This window comes from Xiphophorus couchianus, chromosome 20 (genome assembly GCF_001444195.1).
Source record: "Xiphophorus couchianus chromosome 20, X_couchianus-1.0, whole genome shotgun sequence".
Classification (NCBI taxonomy): Eukaryota; Metazoa; Chordata; class Actinopteri; order Cyprinodontiformes; family Poeciliidae; genus Xiphophorus; species Xiphophorus couchianus.
The window spans coordinates 1,727,447-1,751,155 of NC_040247.1; the positions used below are offsets into that span (position 1 = coordinate 1,727,447).

Genomic DNA, 23,709 nt, shown 5'->3' on the forward strand with positions numbered 1-23,709 from the left:
TCAGGAAGGTTTAAAGGAAGCCGCTTTGTTTTAAACGTTAATTTAGAATCGTCTCTCTGCATTTATTTCATATGGAAGTTGTAGGATGACATGAACGCTGCTTATCCTCATCCAGCTGAGTGACCGGCGTAATTCATGCAGGTGAAATTCAAATTCAGACTAATGATGCAACACAAGAACGTTGTAAACTTTTTAACTTTTGTTGTCTGCTGTTGTGTAAAAGTTAATCTTTCTCTGTCATTCATTCCTGTGTGTCAAACCTATAATTATGCATTATGTAATATTAACGCATTAAAATATTCATATTAATGACATGCTTTTAAGGCGTTAACTTTGACAGCTCCAGTAAAAGCCTTTATCTCGCTGGTTAAACTGGGTTTTTGCAGTCTTCCCCTGCCCTCTCTGACCTTTCAGATAATACTCAGATAGCTCCAGTTTCTGAAGCGAGAGCAGAGAAGCACTCAGAAGCACACTTGGCTCAGATCATGACCCTGTCAATCCCTTCTCTGATTGCAGCATCAAACCACTGAAGCATCCCAGGTTCCCAGGCTAACGTTTACCTCCCTGCTGCTGTCTGCAGAGTTTTTTTCTGAATCCCTGCTTGCATAACAGACGCTGCTGCTGCTGCTGCTGACATTGATTAGGAAAAAAAGCAGTGAAGCGAATCATTAGATCATGGCTCTGCTGATTTGTTTTGACCAGTGGAAGATTATTTTTTTTCCTGTTTTTGTTTTGTTTCATCTTAATTTAGAAGGCACCACTTGCTTGCTTAGAGACTCTGGTGTTTCTTCTGAAGCCAGGCCATAAAAAATGTTTACATATTATTGGAGGTCATTCTGTAGTGGGTCATTTTCCTAATTATGTTACCTATGCAAATCATTTAAACCCCCTTGATGTGTTTTGACAAGTTATTTTCTATTCTCTGTTTATTAGTTAGCGCTCCCACAGCACTGGAGAAACACAAGACAACTACACAAACAGCTTAATTAATAAAAGTCTGTTATAGTGAAACCTTAAAGAAAGTTCTCATTGAACTTAAAAAAGGGCTTGGAAAAAGAAGAGCTGCATTGTTCTGACATAACTCAGCAGAGTGATCACTCTGAACTTAAATGGGTCACAGATAGTTGCAGGTTTCAGACACACAGTTTGGGTTTCATGATTTTTCTTGGAACTTCACCGGAGAACGTTCAACAAGTAACATGATAATTTCAACTTTTGACCCTGTGAAATACACAGAGGCATATTAATTAAAATATTTATTCCTTTAAAGTTTCATTTCCATTTGTAGGTTTTGTACATTGAAGAGTCGAGATTGTTTTCTGCCTTCCCTCTGTGTTTCCACCACTGTGATAAGACAATATATGAACCTCAAAAACAAAAATATTATTATTGTGTTTAGGATTATGCTGCTCATTTGGAGTAGCTCTGCTACGTTAGTTCTGCTTTTTTCTTTTTGTAGTCCGCTCATCGTTTTTCAGGTTTAGACATTGCATGTCCTCTGGTTTTTTAAAAGTTAATCATAACTGTTTAACTTTTAATCAGTTACGATCCATAACCCGGAAAACAAAGTATTGTTTTTACAACTGGGAGCAGCTGATTAGCACCTGAAAAGATCAAATGAAACCTGAACTATGACCCCAAAACCCAGTGGAACTGAAAAGCAGAACCTGAGGCTTTTTCAGATTTGTTGCCTGACTTTCTGCCCACATCATCACCACAGCGCCTCAGAAGATTTGGTATTTGAATTTAATTGAATATTTATGTAGATAAAAATGAATATGTGGCCACTACAAGTTCATTCCTTTCTTTGATGCTTTTGGTTTTTGATGCCACCATGTGTCTTTCTCTATTCTCATCTGCTTGTCTGATTAAACCAGTGAACCTTTGGGCTCCTCAGAATAGGAGGAACCACCATAAGAACCAGTGACTTTTCATCTTTTCTCAGTTTCTGAAACTTCAATTTCTCTACAGTATTTTCTTTCTGATATTATTCCATAATCAAGTTTCAAGTTCTGTATGTTTGCAGCCTCAAAAAACAATGCAGGCACCTCATCTTCCTTGCTATATGGTGGAAGGTTTTTTAAAAAATCTGTTGCTTTCTCTCTCTAAACAGCAAGCAGATAAACTTTAACCACATCCGAGCCATTCGGAAAATTTGACAACAATAAATGATTGAGTGGATTGAAATTTTGAATGACTTTTATCTGGCCTAAAATAAGTCTAAAGACATGGCTGGAAAAGAGAAATGGGAGCATTTAGCTGACAAACCTTTAAACCGTTTAATCCACCACAGTAAAGCAACAGGCAACTAGTCCGGTGAGTAGCTGCTGCTGCCTGATCCGGTGTGTGAATAACTTTGCTCTCCCATTCCTCTCTCCTCAAGCAGTCCTTAATCAATCACAGAGATCAATACCGGCAGCCAGCCTGACATTTATTTCTGTTTCTCTGTTCTAAACTGTTGATTTCTGTAGCAGCTGCAGACATTTAGTGAAGTCAGTCTCCCTCCTTATCGCTCTTTCCTGGGAATAAAAGAGATTGCTTTTTATCAGGAGAGCAGGATTGGTGAGATGATCTCACTACTGACTTTTAAAGCAGCAGGGGACGCCGGCTGACATGCAAAACGCAAAATAAAGATGCTTTGGATATGAAACGGTGAGTTAAAGAAGTCAAAGTAAGTGATCATCAGACAGGGACTGTGAAAACTGAAGCATTTAAATATGTATTTGTAAAAGTAGTTTATTTGTGATAAACGTTTTACTTTTGAAGTTTTTTTTGACATTTTGAAGTGAGTTTTGACATATTTAATAAAAAAGCAAACGAAAAAAAATAAAATCCAACAGTATGATCACTGACTTGAGTACTATTTCACCCAAAATATTTTACGTAATTAAAAACTTTCTAAAGATTACTGTTAAACTCCAATCAAATATTACAATTTTGAATTAATAGTATTAACTTATGGCTACCTGACCAACCTCATCATTAAGCAAAACGTTAGCTGACTCAGATTACTGTACATGATTCTGCTTTAAAGTAAGATGTTTTTTTTTTAAATTAAATTTATAGACCTTCCCTTACTTTACCAAGCTTATTCCTTACTGTAAATGGACATTTATTCTAAAAAAGGGATTTTTAGAAGAACAAACAACTCTCTAAAAACATATTTTTAGAAGCTATTAATACTTCAGAACAATTGAAAGCAAATGTTCTCTTTTTTCACTACAAACTGGAATCTTCATGTAAATAATTTCCAGTTGAGATTTGAAAGTTGTTTAAATTCTTAATCCTGTCAGAAACCTTTAAAGACAAATTATCACTTCTTACTGACCGAGAACAAAGATTAATGATGACAAAAATATGAGCTTGACTTTTACAGACAGAGCTAGTAAACACATCTAATGAATACACATAAACAGACTGCAGAAATACAAATATAACACTCAACAGCTCAACAAAGCATGATTATTATAATAAATGCATTTTAATGGCAGCTCAACAGCTCATATTAGAGGTTTTTATTTTATTTGTCTGGTGTAAAACAGATCTTCTAATTTAAGAGTTACAAGCTGTTTTTGACCTTTTTATTGCATTTTCTTCTTCATGGATGCATTTAATTGGTTACATAAACTTATTAAGTCACTGTAGTTTTATAACAAGCCTAAACACCAAATAAAGTAACAAATAAAATGCTAGGGATAAACATCATAAGCTTGTACAAGACACTTCTGATCACAAAGGGGCCTTTTAGTGATGGGCCCCCTGCCCACATTGAACACCCAAGAGGACCACAAAACTCTTAATTTTGTCCTTTGTCGCTGTCTGTACTTTCTTTCTGTGTATTGTGTTTCATTTTAGTCAATGAACTATATTTAGAGTTGCTGTTTTGGTCCTTGACCGTTTTTACTCCATTACACATGGTGTCTTCTTGCATGAGAAGGAGGCAGAATCCTTTACATTTGTGTTTACGCAGCATTAAAATGCAGACCTACTCTTAGTCTTTTTGTACAAAACATGCTCTTTCCAGTCTGCTATGAAAGAAATTCATGCTTTGTTTTTGGCCCCTGAGTGTCTCAGTGTAAGGCTGCATTCACACCAGCCCTGCTTTAATCAAACTCTAGGTGATTTTTCTAGAAAGTAAAGTGTTTGGTAAAGTGTCAATGTGCAATCAAACTCTGATGCGCACCAAAGAAATAAACCCCTGATCCACTTAAAAACCTCGGCCTCTTTTGAATGCACATATGGATGAACTGCAGCGCAGGGCATTCTGGGTAGATGTAACCACAGCAAATTCTTTTTTGGTGTAGCGTTAGTGAAAGAAATGGCTCATGGTCAAAAGAGGAATCCTAAAACCATTCAAATCTGACACCACTCCATGTTTGTTTACATTTTGTGAAGAAGGAAGTTGCTTTCAGTGTCGTCTTTAGTTGTTTTTGTGTCGTTTTCTTCAGACGTTCCTGGTGCAGCGCCCCCACAGGTGACGGGGGGGAAAACAGGTCGGGAACAGGACGCAATGCAGTGTGAAAACATTTTAGATTATGTTTAAATTCTTCTTTCCTCTTGTCAGGGAAGACAGAATTTAAGATTCTGCCTAAAAAGATTCAAAAATATTTTTTTAAATGCATGTTTTAAAAGGTCCTGGATGTTTTAAAGAGGGAGATTTCTAATGGCCAGAGATCACACAATAATCTTATTATTATTATCAGGTGATATTGAGGGATCTTATACGACTCAACTCATCAGTAAACACAGGAACAGAAACAGATGAGTGATACGTCAGCACTGTGCGTGTTTTCTTTCCCCTAAGTGTAACACATTCGACAGAAAATGCTTCACGCTTCAGCTGAAGTGTCGATCTGTGACGAGGAGCTCGTCAGCAGCATCTTTAATGTGGGAATGAGCGACAAGAGGAGCTCACGTTCCTACATCAGCTTCAAGGAGGCGAGCGCCCGTCTCTGCTGTCGCTCGTCTTAACTTAGTTGGCAGGAAGTTGCAGTGTGGATGTCAAGCAATCGTTGCTGGGACGACGATTTAGGCCGATTCCTGTCAAACTGTCAGCAGCAACTCTGATCACCTTCTCCAGGGTGAGCTCTGCTTCTGTCCTTTGATTTCTTCATGGTTGGTTATTGATATCGATGGAAACCCTTTGGTTCTCAGTGACAAGATACAGGAGCTTTTCTGGAATCTTGTATGTTGTCTTTGTTTTAGGGCTGTTAACGCGTTGATGCATGCAGTTAATCTGAAAACTTTAACAAGTTGTGACATAAAATCAGATTAATTGAACCACTGGTTTGACCTAAAAGCCTCTCTCCTTTTAGAGAGACAAGAGTTACCCCTCCTTGACAAGAGGAAGACCTCTAGTCCAGCAGCACGCGATGCGCTCAACGACCAAGAGTGAAAAGTGAAAGCAGACGGCAACAAAACTTTAACATTTTTCAACTTTCTTGTGTTGCGTTGCTAGCCTGCATGTTCATATCTATGTGAAGTTTCCCTTGCATGAAGAGTGTGATTAATCTGGTTAAAGTTTTGAATCAATTGTGACAGCACTACCTTTTTTTAAATAATATATTCTCGGAACTCGTCAAACTTTAGTTGGACTATTCAGTTCTGGTATTTGTTGGAGGACAACAAGACTGACATTTTTGGGGGGGGAATTTTTTATTTTTTATTTTGCCTCCTTTCTCATATTCTCCAGAATGTCTCAACATTTGAGAAGTCGTTGGGGAATGTTGGAAACAGCCTGTCCCAAATGGAAACCTCTAAAAGCGGCAGCAAGTTAAAACAATAGGTGGCTGGCAGCTTAGAGAGCGAGTCAGGAGGTGTCAACGCGCACACACACACACACACACACACACACACACACACACACACACACCCCGGTGAGGACAGGAAGACAGAGGATGTTCAGGAGGTTATATATACTCTATTCTGAGCTTTAAAGCAGCGTTTCAACATGAGGACTGCATGCTAATTCTGGTAGCATAAGCTATGACGGTACAGATGGAGGAGTTTCCAAATCCAGAAAGATGGCTTTGTTTTTGAAACTGCATTATGTTTCATATTTTTGGTTGTTGTTTTTTTCAAGCTGTGGATTTTAAAATTACTATCTAGCAAATAGAAACAAAGTGTCAGATTGGCTAAGTCCTTTCCTGTAAAACCTTTAACAAGACGTAGTTATTGCATTCACATGATCTTTTATCTAGCTGTTAACAGTTATTCTTTTTTACAGAAAGTGTTAAATTACTTAAAGCATGCATATTATGAATATGATCTTATGAGATGAATGTCCCTGTAGATTATTGGATGTTCTTATTTCCTTTTTCAGATCATCACCTTGAACAGAGGTTTTGCTTTAGCAATGAAAAATATTATGTTTGAAAGGCTGAATTAAGTGCATTATTTATTTATTTATTTATTATTATTATTTGCATAAACCTCAGTTTTCTTCTTATGAGTAGAGTTTCTTTGGCTGTTTTTACAGCATATGCATAAAATAAAATGCATAAACAATATAGAAAGTGCTTCTCCACTGCATATTATAGAGCGTTCAGCAGGACTGATGAAAAATTATTGAAACGTAGAGACAGAAAAATATGAATACCAGACAAAACACTCCAGGTAGGTAAATGAATACACTGAAAAGACAAAAGATGAGCTTATTAATGATAAAAGCTTTTCATGCAGAGTTGAGTGTTGCTGTACAGTACCAGTGATGAGCCACACTTTAAATCTCAGTATTCGTCTTTTTATGCATTGGTACAACATGTACTGTAATTTCTTGATCACTGATGTCATCATCTGTGAAATATGAGCAGTTTTACTGGATTTCCATAACGGTGCTATGGTTTATTTCATAGAAGGGGCATTTAGGTTCACACACAACCAAAGGTTCATGCTAATAAACCTTTTGCATGAAACTTTGGTTTACTATTATTGTGCAGAAACTTTAGTTCATTTGTCTATTAAGTCCAGTTCATTTGGAGAGGTGTGAATGCAAATTCAATCGAACTCTAGTCTGCCTACAAAAGTATAGCACAGGGAATTCTGGGTAAATACAATCACAACAAATGTGCTAGCTTAGCGCTAGCAGGAGAAATGGCTCATGATCTGTAGCCAAAAATAAGAGAAACCACCCAACCGTTAAAATCTTCCTTCTTGTTTTTACTTCTTTAAGTAGGAAGTTGCCCTCAGCGTCTTCTTCAGAGGTTTTTGTGTCGTTTTTGTTGCAGCGCCCCCACAGGCGAGAAGGGCAACCAGTTGCTTAAAGTGTTTGGTTGGTTTGTCTCTGTTGTGTGAAAGAGAACCGCAACAGCTGAAAATGTAACAAACGTTGCAGTTTTGGTCCCCAATTGAACTGATTTTCTACCAAACTATCAGGTGTGAAAACATCATTAGGTTGTTTTTGAATTTATAAATAAGTTTGGGCTTACAAGGCTTTTAAATGTCCATTTAATGGCGACACGATTTCTTTTTCTTCTGGAAAACTTTATTAACAATACATTCAATAAATCTACTAGAAATCTTCCAGACCATCTACGTGAATCTGTTGAGGGTACCTAAATACTTTTTATCCAACCTACTGGTATTGTCACTTTGTAAGAACGTTTAGTCTTTTCAGGTGTTTTTTTTTATCTGGCTCACTATCTCCACTCTTCCATTTTTTCCTCCATATTCTCTATTTATGTTCCTCCCCTCCTCCGTTTCTGCCCACTAATTCAATCACACACACCCACACATAAGCACACCTTCCCTCTGGTGAGTTATCCCCCACAGACGCACACTCTATTACCCAAGATGCACTATCCCATTGCGCGCCGGCCTTTTCATTGGCCAATAAAACAACCTGAGCTTTACGGCTCTACCGATTCGAAGTACATCAACCACAGGGAGCCAGGGAGAGAGGAAGAAAGGGAGGAGGAGAAAAATGGTGGAAAGATGGAGAGATAGCAGAGAATGGGCAAGCGGAGGAATTGAAAATGGTGTGAGAAAAGACATGGGAAGAGAAAATGCCATTAGGAGTAATAAAATGAAGAAAGATTGTCCTCTTACTAAGCCTGGAAAAAGATGGAAAAAGTGAGCAGGGTAAGAGCAAACTGTAGACAGAGGGAGAGAGCAAAGCCCATAAAAATATAGAGCCATTCATGACTTATAAAATAAGGGCCATTGATGTGCAAACCAAAACTGCAGCATAGATGAAATAGATGATATTTTATTGTTCCAGCCCCTAAGTCCCAGCCTGTATAAATAGCTATTGATCCTCCATGTATTATTCAGTCGGCGAACTTTAAAGCCGGGGAGACGTCAGGACTCCTGCTCTGTCAGTCTCTCTGCTCCATTTTACACTTTTGTCATCTATTGGTTAAAGGTTTAATGCAATTTTTTTCAGCTTAACAAGAACTTTGGACTTGGATAGTTTTGCGTCAGAGAAAAGAAGTTGAAATATTTAATTTGTTTTATTATATGCGGATAAATGTATGTATGTAGCTTTTATATATATAATTACTTTTGACATTTTTGTTAAAACTGTCACCGTGTCGTGACAGGATGGTATGAGACAGAAAATCAGTGGAAAAAGTTGAGCTTCTCTCAATGCTAACAACCAATCAGAGCCAGGAGGCAGGCCTTATCGCTGGCAATCACCCTCTGTGTGGCGTTGCCCATTCTCCCTTTGGATTGTGCTTTGATATGCTACAGCTAGCATAGCATGTTGTGCATGCTAAGGCTAGTTAGCATAGCCACTACAGACAGAGAATGATTTTCCATGTACGCACATTGAGCAGTGAGTACATGGGATTGATTGACAGCACTAAGACCCTCCTCCTGGCTCTGATTGGTTGTTTTGTTGTTTGTGGTCGGGAGTGGTGCATTTCTTCAGACTGTAATATTTCAATAATTTACCAAATGCAAGTTTAAAACGCTTTTGGATTGGCCTTTGAATATTTTAGGCCTGCAAATGCTATGTTATGAAAAGCTCTTAAGATATTAAATTCTGGTAAGAGCAGCAGCTATTAGCAAACACCTGGTGGAACTGCATTTCTGCTGAGCTCAGTCTCAGTCCAACGCTCATAAGAAATGGTTGTAAACGGCATAATGAGAAGCACTGTGGTGATGATGTCCTGAAGGCGAAGTGCAGGAAAGAGCAGGAGCTTCTTAAAGAGAAAGAGGCCCAATTTCAACACATCAAATTACAAAGTCAAATTTATCTTAAGTTATGTTTGATTATATTTTGCATTTTTATAACAACTGGAGGTAACATAGTTGCTTGATTGTACTGTAAAATATACTTAGGATTCACATAATACCGTCCCTTTAAGGTTTCTCATGCAGATGGAGAAAGAAAGATGGAGCGAAGCAGAACTCTATGGCAGCATTTTTCATCTCGCTCTGCCCTTAACTGAGTTACTCACCTGAAACGTCAAGCTTGAATATAAAGATCACAGAAAAATCAGCTGACATCCAAATCTGTCAACCATCCATCATATAAAGTGCAAGTCAGAGGAATATCTGTTGGAGAGGGGATTTTCTCAACAGCTGCGTTCAGGTACAGCTGGGACACCTAGTTGTTGAAAATCAAAAGAACTCTGAAGTTATTTCAACATATTTTATCCTCAAATATAGGCACAGACCTGAAATCTGAAACAAATATGAAATATTTAAAAAACTGCAACTTCAATACCACAGGGAGAGACGAGGGCTAAAATAAAAAAGATCAGATTTGGAGGTATAAACAGCAAATACAGAGACAAAACTTTGGCAAAAAAATATTAATTATTATAAAATGTATTTAAATGTTTATCATCACATCATCACACATATATGTATATATAATGATGCGTATATATAATTTTTTTCTTTGTATTTCTTCGTTCTCTCTGAGCAGCGTTCTGTCCGGTTCTCCTCTGTCTTGTCTCACATCCATGCAGTCACACGTTCACACATCAGCGTTCCAGCCTGCAGGCTCGGCTGAAGTGAGGCAGCCAGCTGTCGGTGCTTTTCATTCGGCTCTGTTAATGGAGTGACAAGAGCCCGTCTGACGTCCAAGGGTGTGAAGTGCTGAGATGGTCCTGCTGCTGCCTCGCTCCACCAAACACCCACACACACCCCTCCAGCCTCCCAGCTACCCGTTTACTGCACAACATCCATCTACATCACTTGTTGCCACTTTTCATTTTGCTCTTTCAAGCTTTCAATGTAACTTTCAGTCCATTCCTGAACCTTCTGCAATGATTTCGTCATCCTTTCATGAACTTTTTGTTGTCATTTTGTGTATTTAAATGATATTGTAAATGATGTAACTTGGGATTATGGAGTCTCTGCTCAGTCACTGTAATCTTCATATCTTGACTTATTAGTATTACTTTGGCCAAACCTTTCCCACTTTCTGTTTATTTAATGTAATTTATCAGGCACATGTAGAAGAAATATTTTCTGGGTGGCATTATGGACTAAATTGAAATAAAATTAAAGTCCAATCCAGTAAGGTTGGTGAAGTTGGTGTAATAGACATGAATATTGAACTTATTCTCTTATGGATGGTAACAATATTTCTAACCCAAGCTCATTTGCAGTGTCATTCAACTTAAAATGTACACCACTGCCATAATAATGCTGTCGTTTTGTCATTTACTAGCAGGTATTGATGCTTATGTTTTCTGTTTTTAGTTCATTCAGATTTGACATCGGTTTGAACTCTTCTGCAGCAGTTCAGGTTTCTTTACTATTATTGTGCAGAAACTTTCACTTCCTGTCACTTTTTTGATTTGGCATGTAAACAAAGAATAAATCTGACGCCTCCATTTGGTGAAGAAAGAAGTTGCGCTCAGCTTCTTCTTTAGAGGTTTTTGTGTTGTTTCCTTCAGTAGTTCTTGGTGCAGCGCCCCCCCAGGTGAGGAGGGGAACAGGTGGTCAAAGGGTTTGGCTGGTTTGACTCAGTGCAGTGCAGTGTTTGACCACAGCAGCTGGAGATGGAACAAATGTTGCTGTTTTGATGAAAATATTTGTGATCCCAGATGGGGCCCCCACCCCAATTTTGGGAACTACTGTTCTAGATTTTACTAATTGGTTTAACTATTTGTAATTGTCTATGTGTTGCTGCTTGTCGTGGCCAGGTCTCTCTTGAGAAAGAGATTATATCTGGTTAAATTAAGGTTACATACATTAAAAAAAATCTCAGACTTGGTAGTATTTTCTATACATTTCAAAAACAAATGCAAGCATAAATAGGTAGAAACTTCTAGCTTTGTGTCATAAACATCCCATAATCAAAAGCCTGAGAGCCATTTTAGATAAAAAGCTTCGAACAATAAAGAACACGAGGTTTAGTTCATTTGTTTAATGTCCAAAGTTTAATGTATTTTGCTCAGATTATTGGAGAATGTTTTTTATTGAAGGGTTTATTTAGGAGCACCACCCTGCTGCCACCTAATTGCTCCAGTTATGTAGATCTGCAAGTCAGCCTGAGACGCTCTCATACTGACACATGCACTTTGTTGAAATGTGTTGAAAGGCTCTTTTACCCCCCAGTCAGTAGTTCTGGTGTTCACTACCATTCACAGCAGCTGCTGTCCTCTGGTGTTACACATGCATGTTTGACCGTGTCCATGCGTGGAATCATTGATGTGTGGAAAGTCGCCAAAAGCAGCGACATTGACAGTTCTTTTAAAAGTACCGCTGAAGCATTTCTGACGGTTTAGTCGACTGGGTCGATTTGTTCAATCGGCTTCATTGTCAGAGTGGAGATCATGTGGAGACGCACTGACCTGCTGTAAATAGCTAACACCACTTTAACTCCAAAATTGATCAGTGAGATGTTTTAACAGCCAATTTAATACCTCAAGATTGATTTAGTGGGTTTGCTTTGACGTGACACTTAGAGGTGGCTGGACATTAAACAATGATGGTTGCTGATTGTTTTCAGCAGAGAATCAAACATGAAGAAAATCAAATATGTATCTAAGGTCCAGCTTTCTTTTGATGTTTTACCTTTTAAAGAATAAAATATGAGTTGGTAAAAGTGAATTATTTTGTCAGAATCTGAAAAGAAATGCAAATATTTTTATTCTAGTTCTCTGGCTAACTTTATAAAAATAACTAATAACTATCGCACTTATGAAGTGCAGTTAGAACAGACAGATTTTAGAATCATCCCAGTTCTAAAGAGTTGTTAATGTTTATTCTATTTGACAAATAATTCATTAAAATATCTGATTTCCAGATAACGTGATGTGGAATATTGTGTCTTTTCTTCAAAATGACCAAACCTTTCCAGCATCCTAAGATGCCATCTTAAATCTAGTGTAAAAATAAAGAGAAAAGAACTGCAAACACAATAAAAAGTCCCTGTTTCTGTCTTCAGATCACATACAAGGCCCTGAGCTCCCTGGATCCCAGTGCTGACCTGACGACCCAGAGGGGACGAGTGTTCAAGCTGAGGAACGAGACCCATCATCTGTTTGTCGGCCTTTACCCTGGAACCACCTATTTCTTCACCCTGAAAGCCTCCACCAACAAGGGCTTCGGTCCGCCCGTCACCACCCGCATTACCACAAAGATCGCAGGTAAACTTTTCTTTCTGTCTTTGTCCCCTTTGGGTTGATTTTTTTTTCTGTGCTCATCACTGCAGCCTAATTTTTCCAGCCACTGTTGAGTCAACACGTCAGCCTCTTTCTCTCTGAATGAGTCTGTCTCTGTTTTTGTTTGACTGACTGGCAGCTTTATGACATTTTCTCTCCATTTGTAATCCTTTTTATATCAGTCAACATAAAATGTCAGTGGCGTCACTAAGAAGCAGAAACAAGCAAACCAAACCGTAATACGACATTTCTACATAAGAATCACAGAACTTCTCCATTTTTCTTCACGCTGTTTGTAGAAGGTTGTCCTTTGTGATTTTAATGGGCGAGTGACTGATAACACCATAAAAGCTCTTTTGTTTGTGAATCTCTTTGCCTTTTATATCTGACTCAGTCTTTCTCATTCTACTCATTGTTTTTAGATTTCCATTTGCTTTCTTGTTTTTATTCCTTTTTCTTATTTCTGTCTATTTTACTTTTCTTCACTGTTGCTCTGTCAGTTGCTTCCTAAAAATAAAAACTTGAATGACATTTAGGACAAGCTGCTGCTTTGTTGCTGCTTATCAAGTATACTAAATTGACATAAATGACAAAAGTACAATCAATTTTAATTCATTTACTATGTTTTTGTACAGAAACTGTCTACTTCTGCAGATAACGAGTTAGTTACCTGTCATGTCCCAAGTGTGTGAAATGATTAAACAGTGGTGGGGGTTAACCCTAAACCACTAAACATAAACATTAGTTCTGCTATAGCTAGAGCATTACTGGCTGCTAACATTAGCAGAAGCTAGTGCTAAAGCGCTGAACTTATTCCTGTTGATACCCACCATGTGTCAATTACACAGCATAGAAAATCCTCCTCAACAAGGTCAATTTACCTGTTGCACACCTACCTGTGATTCTTTGGAACAGAATTTTAACTCGGGTTTCAGTTTTTTTATAGTTGTCGAGATTTTCTGACTCTATTGCTGATTTTGGCTCATTGGGATTTGTTCATAAAGTATGCAGAGCATCAGTAGCTTCTAAACTATTTTATGATGCATAAACATAATTTGCTACACCAAATGATGTTTACATGTCGAAAGGAAACAGAATCACCTGTTTCAAAATAACAGCATGGATAGGAATGTATCTTGAACCCAGATGATGAATTTTGATCAACTGAAAGTTTACAAAAATCCAGAGTAAATCTTCACTTTAGAATTTATTCCAGAAAATTAATTTAGGAGAAGCTAAATGCGTCAAACGTTTTTAAAATGAGCAAAAATGCTAAAGTGCTACACAAAAAAATTAGCTCTGCTATTATTAGCGCATTAGTAGATCTTATAGTGATTAGAAATCCTGCATTGTTTTCACAGATATTCAGATGTGAAATTTGTGCAGTGAGAACATAAAATCAGTCCTTACAGTAGTTCAGTAATTCTTTCTGAAAATGTTCTAAAGTGTCTTTTTTTTTTTTAAACTGGAAACTGGACATAAACTCTTAAATTTAGTTAATGTATTAAACTTTCCTGTCAATATTAAGTCGAGTCTTCAGTTCTTCCACAGATTAAGCTGAGTTTAGTTCCACGTGTCGCCGGCTTGTTCCAAACATTGTCCTTTCTGTCAACACCCGCAGGGATTTTTAGCGTGACCTTTCCACTGAGCCTCCTTCCTTCAATCATTCCTACTAATCTTAACAACATCTTGATACAAGTAGAAAAAAAATATGTGCCATCCACACATAAAAGATATGTCTCCTTCCAAATGTCACGCCATCCTTAATCTTCATTATCTCATTCGGGGTCCAACGAACAGCGAGATTTTAAATTAGAAGCTGCAGAAAGATGAAGATGGATGGACAGATGAGAAAGAGGTGGTGGGGGGTGGATTTGTGTTAATAACCTCCGTGTCGTAACAATCCCAAGTGTTGCTGTTTCACTCAGACATTTGATGCTGCACCTTCAGTATAAGGCTGTGACAGATGTGAAATTAAAACCAGGCCGCGCTATAAAGTGTCTCACAGTGAAACATTCATCTGTCTTTTCATTGCATTTTTCAGCTCCTGATGGGATTACTGTGATCACGATATGAAACTGGAACGCCGTAACAAAGTAATCCAAAGTTTGAGACTATAACAGGGAGACGCATTAAACTGTTTTCTTCTTCCAAAATGTATGAAACCAATATGAATTGTTTGAGATTTCTTCAATCAGAACAGAAGAGGTTGGATGAATTGGTCCTGTCCTTACAGCTTTTTCATCGCCAGATATTTTTAGACTAAATGTGATATTACACAAATCTAGCTGTGTTTCCATTACAAACATATACGGATCTTTGTTGATTTTCTGCTAATGACAAACCCCCCGCAAATGTACAATTGTGGTCTTTCCATTAATTAAGGAATTTAATTAAAATCACAGTGAATAAGCTTGTTCACGAAATAAGGTACTCAAAATTATGGCAGCAACAGATTAAACAGTAAAATATGGTTATAATTCTGCCACGGCGCTAACGCTCATCGTCTGTCAGCCAATCAGAGGAGACGTCAGTGTTTTATTCAGGTGTTGGAGTGACAAGCCCTGTCTTGGGAGTGGCTACACCGGTGAAAGGTGGCAAACAGAAATGTTTGGGTTAAGCTGCTCAGATACGAGAGAATTAAAGAGACAGAGCTGAGATCCTGCTGCTCTGAGCCATAAAACTCATGATGTCACTAAGTTACAACTTTCTGGAAGTTTTAATTTGAAATTTATTGTACAACAATATGGCAATTTGAAAATGAGGGTGAATTTGGTCATGTTTACTGTGTTTATTGGCCAAATTTAAATAATTTAGACTTGGTTTGGTCATTGTTCATGAACTAATCCTCGTTTTATTGTTGGAAATGTTTAATTTCAGCTCCCATGATGCCGGAGTATGAATCAGAAACGGCTCTCAATGAGACGGAGACGACCATCACCATCCTGCTGAAGCCTGCCCAGTCCAGAGGAGCACCAATCAGGTAAATGTCTGAAGATCTGCTTTTATTTCTCGGTTTCTTTCCTTCATCTTCGCACACCCTCTCTATTTTACAGTCCACTTCCTTCCTACTCTTCTCTGCATTTTCTGCTCCAAGCTCTCTTTTCATCCTGCTCTACTTTCTTCTTCCTCAAGGGCGTCTTTTACAGTCATTAAAGTATTCCACACATATAAGTCCAATTTGTATGCAAAGGAACCCAGAGAAGGAGAGCAATTTTTTTCAACCAAATTTGTCAGTGAAACACATGATCATTAGTCACTTCTGGCCTTAAACCTTTTAGTTTCCACTGTATGAAGACATAATTCAGAGAGAACATGACAGAATTCAAAATGACTGTTATTTCAAGTTTTCATTTTCAAGCTTTTCACCCACAGCTTGTCTAAAGAAATAAACCTTATTGTTAAAGTAAGACACTGATTCATATGAATAATAAATGTGACCTTGATTTGGAAGCAATTAATTATTTGGAAAGTTGAATAGAAAAGAGATATCCTATATTGCTCATCAGTGTGCAAATCCAGGTGAATTAACAGCAAAGTGATGGACAAAAAGGTAAAAATGTAAAAACAAAAAGTGAGTACTGTATTACCCAGATTTACGGAATAAGAGAAATTTACTTTACGGTTATTAAATATAATAAACCAGTGAGTAGGATAAGGACTTATTAACTTAAATGTGTTTGGAGGGTAACAGTTGGTGTTATGTCATTCATCTTTTCTTATATTCTTGCAAACATATTTTCATTTGAGGCTCAGTTGGAGAATCAAATTTGACTCTACTTGCTTTAGAAAGTTATGTTGGATGTCCTTGAGGATCAACACAGGTAAAATTTTTCGACTGAATGAAAAGAAAAAAAGTGACCAATTGTTGAAACTTCCATGAACCTTATTCCATATTTTCTGATTTATCACACAGCAAATATCCCTCATACACAATATAGACGGCTTAATGTTTTTGTTTATTGCCCAAATAAACAAAGTTGTATTTTTCCAAAATGATTGAAGTATATGAAATTTACTAACTTCACTTACAGTCCATGAATTTTAATAGAATTTTAATTCTGATATTAACACAAATACTTGAAACTTATAAAAAAACATTCATAATTGCATATTTTAATATACTTTAATATACTATATTTGCAAGACACGGCAAATCGCTTTTCAAGTAGCATTGCATCTGAGTTAAATTTTTTTAGAACATTTTTTAAAATTGTGAGTAGGTAACTTTTGAATAATCTAAAGTTACTTTCCTACAAAAAAGAAATCTGCAACTATAAAGTAATATGAAAATTTCTCTCTCTCTGAGTGAATTAACTACCTGCTTCTTTTTCTGTCCTCCTTCATATTTTCTGCAGCCTCTAAAAGGCTTTAATTTGAAATGGATATTCAGCCAGAACGGTAAAAAGGGTACAGAACGTGACATCGGGAGAGACTCATCTTTGGTCATCAGCAATTATTTTTATGAAAGCTGCCAAACGGGAGCTGGGGATAATTGGCCGCGGCCCCCTTCACAGGAACATACATTTCCCTAATTGTGTATAATTGTGAAGTGAGTTCTTGGCGTGGAGGATGGAGGTAATTGCAGAGGGCCGCTGCATTTGTCCTGACCGCTGAAGGAGCCCCTCAACCATTCATAGGGGCCTCTCAGAGCACAATGGAAACACACACACACACACACACACACACACACACACACACACACACACACACACACACACACACACACACACACACACAGACCGAAGCACATTTAAGAGTAGAAACATCACTACAACTGTTCAGATACACACAAGCACACTTGCTGAAGCACATACAAGTACATGCACACCTGTTAGCATGCACACACATCCATTACTGTTCATTAGCTGACCAAACCTGCTTTCTATCCATAACTTTCTCAATCTCTAAAAAGCATGTTAGACCTAATTTTTTATTAGGAAATTCAAAAGTGAGCTTCAAAAACAATGAATATCTATATTAACATCCAGGAACCATTTTCTGCGTTCTTATTGGCTGTGCAGGAGGCCCCACTTCTGCTTTTCAAAGATGCATAGGTATCTAATTGCGCATCTGTCTGAAATCATTTTCGTGTACAAATGTAAATGTTGAGCAGCATATTTGGATTTAAAGTGACAGAGGCCCTAAAACTACTCATTCTGAAAGGAGTTCAAAATAGGAAGAACTGAACAGACTCAACTTTGTGTCACCCATAGATATATTTTAATCATAAAAGGTCACCTTTAAAGTCGAATACAAAGACACATCTCTCCCAAAATAGAAACCTCTCAAAAATTTAAGAAAAGACAAAGTTAATCTTCTCGAAGATTTTAATAATTGAGTTAGTACCACTCTTTAATGAATGACAAAATAACTGCTTAGAGATGAAAATATGAAGAAATTCAGACTGTATGAGTAGTTTTGTACATTAGTGATGCTTTACAGTAATGATTTGCTGATTGATTTGTTGAAACATTTGTAGAAGAGTATCTACAACCGTTTCTTTATTTTTCCAGCTCCTACCAGCTTGTTGTGAAGGAAGAGAGGAAGTCTAAAAGTCGGCGTGCCGCCTCTGAAGCTCCGGAGTGCTTTTCTGCCCCGTTCAGCTTCCGCAACGCCTCCATCCTCAACTCTGCGTACTACATGGCTGCTGATCTTCCACCGTCCAGTCTCACGGTGGTTCAGCCATTCACAGTGGGAGACAACAAGAGCTACTGCGGTTTCTGGAACCCTCCGCTGTCACCAGCCAAGAGCTACAGCATCTACTTCCAGGCTATGAGCAGAGCCAATGGGGTGAGTCTGGACTTGTTGGATTCATTAGTAAGCTGAGAATTGAGGCCCTATTTTTCCTTGCAAGATTTAAAACAAATTTGACATTTAATTGGAAAATTTTGTCTATAATTCAGACCAAAACATAAAAATGTGGAGAACCTGAGTTTAGTGAGTTCACATAAGCAGATTTGCACTTTTGCTAATCTGCTTATGTGCTAATAGCAGGCCTAATTGTTTTTGTGTAGTTCTTTAGCATTAGTTCCAAACTTTGAAAACATTTAGCATAATTAGCTTCCCCTAAATTAACTGTTCCATGTTATTTGCAAAGTGCTAATTTATCATGTTGTTTTGAAAAATTTCAGTTGAATAAAGTTCACCATCTGTGTTGAAGTTTTGGTTATTAACGATTATATTCATACTGCTATTTTGAAGTTCAGTTTCCTCATGTTCTCCACCTATGATGCAGTTCAGAAATGTTTATTCTGTACCCAGAATGCAACGCTGTATAACTGCAGCCTGCAGTTCTTCAGTAAACAGTTTGAAATCTATAGATGTTCTACCTGCTTCCTGACGGAAGCCCTATTGGGTCAATTAGGCAAAATTAGCAACAGAGTTTGCAACCCTACACTGTAAAAGTGGAAACAGGAATAAAAAATCAGTTCCAAAGAATCACCTGATGCACAATGATACAGGCAGATATGCAATAGCAAATTTGATCCTGTTGAAGTTGATGTATTATGTTGTAGCACATGTGGTGTCATCAACTCTTGTGCCAACATTGATGAACTTAGAGCTTCAGCATTAGCTCCAGATAAATACTATGATGGTAAAATGTTTAAGCATTAGCAGAACTAATGTTCATGTTTACTGGTTTGGAGTTAACATTTTAACTAGCAGGGTTACAACACATGTTGTGTCAAAACATTTCAGACTGATATATTTTTTAATATTAGCTGATTATCAAATAATTTCCCAAGAAGGGGAATGAATATTATCTCTAAATGTTTAGAAAATTGTTTAAATGCCACTCTCAATATATTGTTGTGCAAACTGTAAAATAGTCAACAAGACTGAAACGTAACTTTCATAGTTATTCTTTTTCTTTAGTCTTTTATGAATAAGAAACAAAATGAGAAATCCTTCAGTTTCAAATCAGTTGAGATACTCATACACTGCAAAATTTAGTCTCAAAGCACTTTTCAGAAAACATCCAATTTGTACACACAGGTAGTTATTTCAATCACATCCCATAGATGGATTCATTATCAATTACATACATTCTGATTAAATCCTAGAAAACAATCTGCAGCTGAAGTCAGTTTATTATTCAAGTTGAAAAAAGTTTTCTACTAAAGGAAATCCATCTGATGATGAAATCCAAAGTCATTAACTTTGCAACAATCACTCCTCCTTATTGAGCATCCAGCAGCATTGGATAAATGATTAAATTGATTAATTAACTCTGCAGCAATGCCTCATAGTGACCATGCATTTTTTTATTTTACTGGTTAAATGAAGGTATGAAAAGACAACTTAAAGAAACACTTTTTAAAAATTTTACAGACTTAAAAATAACTTAAAAAAAAGCAATACATTAAAAAGACATTAAAAGAATATTTATACCTGCAGGAAACTAAGAATTTATTTATTTTATAAGGAAGATAATGAATAGATCACCTAAGTATCCCAGATTTTGCCAAAGAGGCTAATTTTTATCTGTAGTTCCCCAGCAGGTTGATGACAATGAATGATTTATGACAATTTCAATGTATAGCTAAAAATAGTGCAATTGACAATAAACATTTTTAATAAAAAAAGAAAAAAAAGCATGAAAAAACATTATTTTAAAAATTATTCAAGACATCAGTATAATTGTTATTATCTAATAGCCATTGCATAAGTGATTTCCTAAAACTGTTTGTTGTAATATTTCTGAAATTTAATGCTAATATGTCCCAAGAATTTGAATTATTCCCAAACTGAAAATGTCAACTGCCAGAAAGAATTTGTTTTAAATGCTATTTTATAGTTTTACTTAGTAGCAACTTCTACAGCTTCATTAAATGTCTCTTGGTTTAAAAAAAACAACTTACGATGCAGTTTCAGTTCTTTAAAAGCTTCATTAAAAGTTGTCATATTATCAGTTTTTAGGAGTGTCTTTGCCACATCCATACGAGGTTATAGCTGACAAATATAATTAGAAAATAATTTTACTACTCTAAAACGTTTTTAAGGGAAGAAAACAAAGTTTTTCTTGCGCTGCCCCTTTTTTAATCCATTAATTTCACCATCTACTGATACCAACTCCCCCACCTGTTTCCTCCTCAGAAGTATTTCAAGGCTCTAACTTCTTGAATCTCCATCATAATTTAAACCCCTGTGAGAACCGTTTTAATTTTCCACCACCGTAACCACGGTAACTCGGTGCGCGGAGAGCAATGCCCGGTGAGTTGGCCAGCGCCGTGGTGCAATATCCTCCTTCAGACGGCAGAGTTCCCACAATGCACTCATACGGAGACGGACAATGTGGGAGAGAGTGTGTTGTTCCCGCTTGACTGAGCCACTGTGAGCGGATGCATTTAGGCGCTGAGTGCTTCTGCTCGTGTTCAGACCTTAAATCCGGTCACTTTGGGGTCCATATTTGATTGGATCGCAGTCAATCCAATCAGCGTTAGATTTGTCCAGATCATGGAGTGGAAAATTGTGGGTGTGCTGGGAGGGTGGTAGTGGAAAAAGTAAATAGAAATATAAGTGGACCTGTTCAGCCACCATAACTCAGATGATTTGATGGGGAAGTCAGGCTTAGAAAATGGGCACCCAGTTGGATTATTCATGACTGTATTTATGTATTCTGGCCATGTTCTCATTCCTAGTATGAAACTGTTGCTGTTATTTTCCTGAACTCAGAGATACAACTCTGACCAGGTTTTATTTTCCGTTTCCCAGCCGCTGGGCCTCCTCTGGGCGCGACGATGAGTTTGTTTAAATTCTTTAGCCTAGAGCTGTAGTCTCTTCATTATAGCTGCAGAAAGGTGAGAGGTGATATTTGTCAATCAAGGATTTACTTTATCTGCTCCCCTCACAAAGTGCGTTTATTTTATTTCTTGTTCTGTCAGTCACATCCGCAGGAGTCGGTGTCACTTTTCCCTGCAGCTGCAGACGTTTTCTTATTTTCCTCATTTGCATCTAACAAGACGATGTTGGTGTGACAGAGTTTGATCCTATGGATGAAAGTGCTTCTCATTCCCTGCCAGTCTCAGATAATCCCGCTATTTTATTTTTCCCCTCCTCCGACATCCATCTGTCCATCAAAACAAGTGCCACACCTTCCTCTGTCTTTCATTTTCTGTCACCACCTCTCAGGAGAACATTTAGGAAGAATTGTTCCCTCAATCCACCCACTCTCAAGCTCTACAGCGCTGCTGCTTCTGACACAAAAAACATCGTTACGGTTTTTCATGTGTAATATTTTAACATTCTCCACCTTCAAACCAGTAAAATGTTTCCCTCTTTTCTCATTTATTTCTTCATACTCTTCTTTATCCACTCCTTTTTTCTGTATTCTTTGCGGTTATATATTTTTTCTTTTGTTTCAGTGCTTTAAATCCCTCCTGGACTGTACCTTTTTCTTATTCCTCCCACGAATGTCCTCCCACTTTGTTTTTATTTTCCTTTTTTTTCTCTTGTCATCACTTTCGCTCACATTGTGTTCCCTTTCACTTCTGTCCTGCTAATAATATTCCCCTTTTATCTTGTCACCATGTTGGATCAAACATAAACAATCCTTTTTTATTGGTACCAGAAACAATCCTGCAAAAACCTGATTTTGCATAATTTAGGCGGCTCAAACAATGAGTTTAATTCTGGGAATTTGTTCATGTTCATCTAAATTTAACATTTAAATACCTTTCAATGAAAATGACTTAAATTTAAAACTGAAAACCACTGAAATATCAGTTAGTTTTTTTTTCTAGTGGCCTTTATTTGATAGTTAATTGACAGGAAAGTGGGTAATGGTAGAAGGGGGAAGACATGCGGCAAAGATCGCCAGGCCGGGAATCGAACCTGCGTCCAGGACTGAGGCCTCCTCATGTGGGTTGTTCTTAACCCCTGCGCCACCACAGCACATCCCTAGTTAAAAAACATTTTTGGTTTTGGTTTAAATTTTAATTTAGATGTTACAATACAGTAACATCTAACCCACACAACAAATAAAGTTTGAGATACTCAAATTATATTCCATAAAAATAGCTAATTGTAGCATTTTTCTAACTCATTCATGAACTCAAAGTTCATGAATGGTTTATCTACACTGAAAGTTAACACCAATTCAAATACAGTCACACAAGCTTGTTTACATTCAAAATTTAGTTAGCTAATATTTACTTATCTCTTATCTCATCTAAATCTAGTTTACATCAATTACTTAATTGTGAATAAATCTTTTTTTTTAAGTTAGAATCACTCAAAAATGATCAATTATTTCTACATTTCATAATAAAGGTTCAGTCTAATGTCAGACAGGTAAACAAAAATCTTTAGTTAAAAGAAACATAAAGAAAGTTAAATTTCACTCAAACTTGTAAATCTGTTTCTGTTTTTGAACTCAGAATATTTTATTTATCGGGTGTTAATGGAAAAAGTAGGACTCTAACCCATAATATATTGTAACGGATCTGAAATTTTGGATTTAAATGGTCGGTATATTTGTATTTTTACAAGGAAAAATACAAATATAGTCAGCTGGATGCCAGTCTCTCATCTGAACAAGTAAAACAACCTACCAACAGCAATCTCCATGTCTTTCAGTGTCATGCAATGTCCCACAAACACACACAGGAACGGTTTGCCTCGGGCTGTAAGGAAGACAAGTGGAAGGATTTGGGACTCTGGGATGAGGAGAGATGTGGTGGGAGGGGGTGAAACTATAACAAGTGAAGAGAGTTTATCACTTGAGGCAATAATAGAAGCAAGTCAGGGTTAAAGGAAATAACTGCAGAGGGGAAAGTGCAGGTGGAAAAATATAGCGAGGCTGTCTAGTAAACTGAAAGGCAACACTCTTTCACAAAATGTATATTTTCTGCTCCAACATAGTCTGAGTTGAAGTTGAAACATGTGTCTTTGGTGCTTTTTATTCTTCCCTCCCAGCCTGAGCAGCTCCTCGTTGCACTGATGCAACTTTTAACCCTAAAACTTCCGTCTCTTTCTAAGGTTGACTTTCCTCCGAGCAAAATCTACCTTTTCCAGGAGACTGAGTTGCCTCATTTATTGTTTATAGTTTATTCAGTCTAAAACACACATAATAATAATAATAATAATAATAATAATAATAATAATAATAATAATAATAATAACTGTTGTTAGTCAA

General features: G+C 37.1%; 1 protein-coding gene across 11 annotated transcripts in view; it reads left to right on the forward strand.

The window, feature by feature from the left end:
• ptprt (protein tyrosine phosphatase receptor type T) overlaps positions 1-23,709 on the forward strand; it is a 319,822-nt gene that overhangs the window by 167,340 nt on the left and 128,773 nt on the right. For all 11 annotated transcript variants that reach the window (XM_028003113.1, XM_028003117.1, XM_028003114.1 and 8 more), the window contains exons 12-14: positions 12,353-12,554; positions 15,450-15,552; positions 18,086-18,362. In XM_028003113.1, coding sequence (XP_027858914.1) covers positions 12,353-12,554; positions 15,450-15,552; positions 18,086-18,362 — 582 coding nt within the window. The remainder of the gene's footprint in view (positions 1-12,352; positions 12,555-15,449; positions 15,553-18,085; positions 18,363-23,709) is intronic.